General features: G+C 44.2%; 1 protein-coding gene across 1 annotated transcript; it reads left to right on the top strand.

Annotated features, from left to right (window-relative positions):
* The first annotated feature begins 725 nt into the window (after positions 1–725).
* LOC110503241 (P2Y purinoceptor 1) lies at positions 726–6650 on the top strand. Its single transcript, XM_021581606.3, has 2 exons — positions 726–1221; positions 3404–6650. The coding sequence occupies exon 2, from the start codon at positions 3431–3433 to the stop codon at positions 4493–4495; it is 1065 nt and encodes a 354-aa protein (XP_021437281.1). The 5' UTR covers positions 726–1221; positions 3404–3430; the 3' UTR covers positions 4496–6650.
* The last annotated feature ends 272 nt before the right edge of the window (positions 6651–6922 follow it).

Genomic DNA, 6922 nt, shown 5'->3' with positions numbered 1-6922 from the left:
CAGGAAGAGTAGCTGCTGCCTTGACAGGAACTAATGGGGATCCATAATAAACCCCAGGAAGAGTAGCTGCTGCCTTGGCAGGAACTAATGGGGATCCATAATAAACCCCAGGAAGAGTAGCTGCTGCCTTGACAGGAACTAATGGGGATCCATAATAAACCCCAGGAAGAGTAGCTGCTGCCTTGACAGGAACTAATGGGGATCCATAATAAACCCCGGGAAGAGTAGCTGCTGCCTTGGCAGGAACTAATGGGGATCCATAATAAACCCCGGGAAGAGTAGCTGCTGCCTTGGCAGAAACTAATGGGGATCCATAATAAACCCCGGGAAGAGTAGCTGCTGCCTTGGCAGGAACTAATGGGGATCCATAATAAACCCCGGGAAGAGTAGCTGCTGCCTTGGCAGGAACTAATGGAGATCCATAATAAACCCCAGGAAGAGTAGCTGCTGCCTTGGCAGAAACTAATAGGGAATCCGTAATAAATACAAATACACATGGTGACACTTCCTAGCCTACAGAGGGGTAAGGTTATTACCATACTATTACCATATGGCTTACACCTGTCAAATCCTCTCGGAGCACCATAGGGTGTAGGGCAGCATTTTGACATGTCCCTCTATTATTAACGATCTGCTTCCAACCTGCCAGTATGGCCCATACTTGCTCTCTACTCTCCTGTGAGCATTCCATAGCCTAAATGAGGCACGTAGGATCTTGAGTAGCTGCCAAGAATCAACAACCCACACTAAGTCTGCCAGTAGCATCGACGTTGGGCTACAGTTAGCAAGTCTGAAAGTCACAGTTTTCTAGTTCCGACTAGTAGATGAACGCAGCATTTTGTTTTTTTTAAATGAGCTTGTCAATGAGGAGTTGGGAAGAGGAAGGAAAGAGCGTGTTTGAGGAGCTTCTTTTTTTTTTTTTTTGCAGTCGCCCCTCCCCTCAGCGAGCGTTTTATCCTATCTGGTTGCGGTCCTACTTTCTAACTCCTGCACTCTCTCGCAGTTTTACATTGTGCCCAGTGCCCAACGGAATGGTGGACTTTTACCGTAAGAGCGAACGAAACATACGGAATGTGAGAGCTGGAGAGCTTTGTTGGAGACGTCGACCAGGGACACCTGACGTGACAGTGTCAAGCGCCCTGCGTTCTCTTGCGTATGTAGCCTATGTTTGAAACCTGTTCTACCGCAAAAGACTGTGGGAATGTGGGATATAAGTCAACGGTGAGTAGGCTAGTGTATAATCGACATATATATATATATATATATATATATATATATAGTTAACTGGGCTGGTTTTGCAATGTATAGCCTAGGCTATTTCTGTGCATATTATGGTTTCAAAGAGACTAGATTGACTTTGCTGAGCGATTCGTTTTTTTTGTTGTTCTCGGGTTCGGGTTTTGGTTCAGTTATTATTATATTTATTTTTTATAAATCACTGCCAAACACGATTTTAAAACATTAAATGCATTGTGGTTTGAATGCTGTAACATAATACATAAATGTCCCATGATGGTAGTGACTGTCCATGACTGCTGATCACTTAACCATCAGTATTTCACATTACTTTAGTATTTCACATTACTAAAATATTTAAGATGTTGTGTGTATATTGTTGTTGTGTGTATATATTACCTTTTTGCTTTATTTTACTTCATAATTTCATTCCAAATCATCATCTCTATAGAGGGGCTGCTGTCTGACAAAATCACTATTTTTAGTAGTTCTTCAAAAGTAAACAAGGCATAGTTGGTATTCAGCAATCATAAAACTATCAATCACTTTGACAACTGCTCGTTGAACGTCTCATTCCAAAATCACGGGCATTAATATGTTGGTCCCTCCTTTGTTGCTATAACAGCCGCCACTGTTCTGCGAAGGCTTTGCACTAGATGTTGGAACATTGCTGCGGCGACTTGCTTCCATTCAGTCACAAGAGCATTAGTGAGGTCAGGCACTGATGTTGGGCGATTAGGCCTGGCTCCAGGTCGGCGTTCCAGTTTATTCCAAAGGTGTTTGATGGGGTTGAGGTCAGGGCTCTGTCCAGGCCAGTCAAGTTCTTCCACACCGATCTCAACAAACCATTTCTGTATGAACTTCGCTTTGTACATGGGAGCACTGTCAAGCTGAAACAGGAAAGGGCATTACCCAAACTGTTGCCACATAATTGGAAGCACAGAATCGTCTTGAATGTCATTGTATGCTGTAGTGTTAAGATTTCCCTTCGCTGGAACTAAGGGACCCGAACCATGAACACCAGCCCAATAACATTATTCCTCCTCCGCCAAACTTTACAGTTGGCACTATGAATTGGGGCAGGTAGTGTTCTCCTGGCACCCGCCAAAACCCAGATCAGTCCGTCGGGACTATACTCATATCATTCAGTAATATTTATCTTAGAGTTAGTTAGTTAGTTAGTTAGTTAGTAGAGTTAGTTAGTTAGTTTTCAGATGGTGAAGCGTGATTCATCATTCCAGACAACGTGTGTCCACTGCTCCAGAGTCCAATGGTGGTGAACTTTACACCACTCCAGCCGACACTTGGCCTGGTGATTTTAGCCATGGAAACCCATTTCATGAAGCTCCCAACAAACAGTTATTGTGCTGACGTTGCTTCCAAAAGCAGCTTGGAACTTGGTAGTGAGAGTTGCAACTGAGGACAAATGTTTTTTTTTTACGTGCTTCAGCACTTGGCGGTCCCGTTCTGTGAGCTTGTGTGGCCTACCACTTCGGGGCAGAGCCGTTGTTGCTCCTAGATGTTTCCACTTCACAATAACATCACTCACAGTTGACCAGGGCAGCTCTAGCAGGGCAGAAATGTTTACGAATTGACTTGTTGGAAAGGTGGCATCCTATGACGGTGCCACGTTGAAGGTCACTGAGCTCTTCAGTAAGGGCCATTCTACTGTCAATGTTTGTCTATGGAGATTGCATGTGTGCTCAATTTTTATACACCTGTCAGCAATGGGTGTGGCTGAACCCACTAATTTTGAAGGGGTGACCACATACTTTTGTATATATATAGTGTAGCTTGTGAAGAAACTGCTTTCTCTTTATCCCCTCTTGATCGCACATTCTTATGTAGCAGGTGTTAAACACAGACCGGACTGCGCAATGGATTGTGGTTATAGTAGTTCATTATCACGTTTTCTGTGGTAAACTATGTAGAACAATGCAATGCCTGGAAACTACAACTCTCTACTACATGGCGCAGTTTGGGCAGGATCGGATTTATCTCTGGAGAAACTGCAGCACAATGTGCGCATTGAGCTCACGGGGGGGAGAGGGGAGGGGGGGGTGGGTGGAATTAGAATAAGTTGACCCACTTCGGTCAGTTAGTTGTCTAAAAACCGGGAAAAAAAATCATAAATATCTCCCTGAACTTTTTTCTTTTTTCATTACAGTAAAAGAACCCATGTTTCCCTGACAACATGACGACAGATCTGAGCCTGACGTCCCTCCTGAATGTGTCTGATCTCCACAACGTGACGCGGGGAGGATGTTCCTTGACCAGAACAGGCTTCCAGTTCTACTATCTGCCCACCGTGTACATCCTGGTGTTCGTCACCGGCCTGGTGGGGAACAGTCTGGCCATCTGGATGTTTGTCTGCCACATGAGACCCTGGAGCAGCATCTCCGTGTACATGTTTAACCTGGCTCTGGCCGACTTCTGCTACGTCCTCTCCTTGCCCTTCCTCATCTTCTACTACTTTAATAAGACCGACTGGATATTCGGGGACGTTCTCTGCCGACTGCAGAGGTTTATATTCCACGTCAATCTGTACGGCAGCATCCTGTTCCTGACCTGTATCAGTGTCCACAGGTACACAGGAGTGGTCCACCCGCTCAAGTCTCTGGGAAGGCTCAAGAAGAAGAACGCCGTGCTGACCAGCACCCTGGTCTGGGTCGTGGTCATAGCAAGTATCTCTCCCATCCTCTACTACTCTAGGACAGGGCAGAAACGGAACGCCACCACGTGCTACGACACGACCACGGAGGATGAGCTGCCGGGTTACTTTATCTACAGCATGTGTTTGACCGTGTTCGGCTTCTGCATCCCCTTCCTTCTCATCCTGGGTTGCTATGGGATGATCGTCAAGGAGCTGATCTGTAACGACATGAACAACGCCCCGTTACGGCGTAAGTCCATCCACCTGGTGATTATCGTGCTGGCCGTGTTCGCTGTGTCCTACCTGCCCTTTCACGTGATGAAGAACCTGAACATGCGAGCCAGGCTGTACTTCCAGGTCCCGGACATGTGTGCCTTCAATAACTGCGTGTACGCCACCTACCAGGTGACGCGGGGGCTGGCCAGCCTCAACAGCTGTGTGGACCCGGTCCTCTACTTCCTGGCTGGGGACACGTTCAGGAGGAAGTTGTCCAGAGCTACTAAAAAACAATCCAAGAAGGGGGAGCTCCCACTGCAGTCCAAGAGTGAAGAGACGGCGCTCAACAGCCTGCCGGAGTATGTCAAGAACGGGGATGGGCAGCTTTGAGAGAGGGCTGGGTCAAAGTCCGGGTGGTCTCTCTGAACCTCTATAGGGCTTTGTTTTGCTGTGAATTGGTGCTGTGGACCTTGCAGACTGTGTGTGGACTGTGTGTGCGCTGTGGATAGAATGATCTGGGTGGGAATTGGACAAAGCTGATGGCAATGTCTCTATAATGTCATCACTACTGTAGGTAGGTACTGTATATTCTGAAGGTCAACTAGGTGCTCATCCATCCATAACCAAACGGAAGGAGAAGGTAATAGGTTGAGCTCCTGTAAACAATGGTCTCTTGTTCCTCTATCCAACCAAACGCTGACGTTTTGTAATGGAGAGAGGGCTGTGCTAGCCACCCAGTGGATGCGTCATAATCCCTGCCGACTAGAAGTTGGACTGTAAATGGGTAGGTGAGACACCAGGGACGACTGAGATCCATTACCTAGAGTTTGGACCTCATGACTGCTCTGTGGAGGTTAACATACAGCGACTAAAATGCACTCTGCATGTTTTAATTCTCAGACATCTACAAATTAAATTAACCCCAAAGCTGACTGCTATTCCCTTCTCACTTGTTCTCTCCCCTCATGGTTTTTTTTTTTTCTTCATTTGTGATCCAAATATTTGCATCGCTAAAAATAATTTCCAAAATACAATCTGGAAAACTATTTTTAATGCTATATTGATTGTGTAAATGTAGCAATTACTGTCTATGACAAGGGAAACCACGTTCCCGCCTCGTTCATTGTATATAATGAACATTTTGCCCATATTCTTGATGAAGAACTTAAAACTTTTGAAACTCACTGGCTTGAGACCACGGAATTATCCAAAATTGTGCTGCTAATAGATTTATATTGTGATTTGAAGAAAACATTTTCAGAGATGAAATTATATATATATATAAAAAAAATAATAATTCATCATAATTTCTACACACTTTTTACCTGGTTGGAGTCGTTTTTAAATTCAGACTGGAGTATTTAAAAAAATATATTTTTAAATATATTTAAAAATATATATATATGAAAAATGACTCCAGTTTGAAGTATTCTAATATTTTTTCATCATGACCCACTCAAAAAAACATCACACCACCCAAATTTGGGTCACGATTCACCAGTTGAGAATCGCTGTTCTATGGCGTTACTCTGTGTGACAGCGACTCAGCTACATTAACGCCTGCGTTTTCTTCATGTGGTTGTTCTGTTTCAGTACTGTCACTGTATCTCTATGGCGTGACCTGCGTCTGTCCTTGGTCTATTTATTCCACGTTAATATGAAGGGTCTATATACTAGTCTCATGTGAATAGGACACAGTACAGTAATATGCTGTAATATATTTAACGTGTGTAGTGGGATTACTGTACAGTACATGGTGTCAAGCCCAGTTATGTCTTTCTTTTTTTTTTTAAACAAAACTCATCCAGACTGTTAAGTTATGAACCCAGTGTTATTATCGGGAGGCAACTTTACCAGTGACAAACCACGGCAGCCATCTTCTGTGAAGGGTTGGAACTGTTTTATATATGCATGCAGAGAAGATGGCATGGCAGGTGACCGTAAGAATTGGAATGAGTAGAACAGACATTCCCGTTTTGGAAGCAACGTTGCATGGTGTGTGTGCAAAGCGACCGTCAGCTATATCAAGTGTCATTGCCGTTGTTAAATCAAATTGGATGATGGTCACCTGTACAGTGTTCTGTACACGCAACTAATAATGTAAAACGTCTGTCTTTAAGACAGCGTTCTTAGTAGTTTCGGGGGAAAATAGCTACTAGAACCCTGTAACTATGTACAATATGTTGTTCTAGTTCTCTGGTCCATCGTCTTCCTAGTGGAGCCATTTTTCTGACTGTTCCTGAACTGGGCATCAACTCTAGCAGCTCCACAGATGTTTATAGTATACAGTAGTATTGTATGTGGAACGACTGATAATTGCATGAAATGCATAAGTTATACCCCCCCCCCCCCCCCCCCCTCGCCCAAATCCATATTATCGGGAGATATGTAGACCTGATGAGGAAGTGAATGATATGATCATATTTGCCTTCTATAGAGATCTGTGAGATCTGCACATTTGCTGCTCAGGTCAGGGGTTCTCATGTTGTACAGTATTTTGGGGGGCCAGTTATGAATGTGTGAATAAATGTTTTATATAAAAACATGTAAAAGGTTATCAGATGCATTTTGTTTTCCAATTATTATTTTTTAACTCAATGCCTTTCATCGACTTTGTATGTAGTGTGTGTCCCCCCCCCCCCACCCCCCCACAATAATCAATAACTCAATGGGTTGTACTGTTTATCCAGTTTATGGCTGTTGTGTTTATGTGGATGGCACTGAAACGCCATCCTGAACAGGTCTATTCAACCCTATACGCCTGGGTCTATTCAACCCTATACGCCTGGGTCTATTCAACCCTATACGCCTGGGTCT

Source organism: Oncorhynchus mykiss, chromosome 24, assembly GCF_057628025.1.
Source record: "Oncorhynchus mykiss isolate SJ-2025 chromosome 24, ASM5762802v1, whole genome shotgun sequence".
Lineage (NCBI taxonomy): Eukaryota > Metazoa > Chordata > Actinopteri > Salmoniformes > Salmonidae > Oncorhynchus > Oncorhynchus mykiss.
The sequence above is the reverse complement of the archived record's forward strand: the minus strand, read 5'-3'. Positions and strand labels throughout refer to the sequence as shown.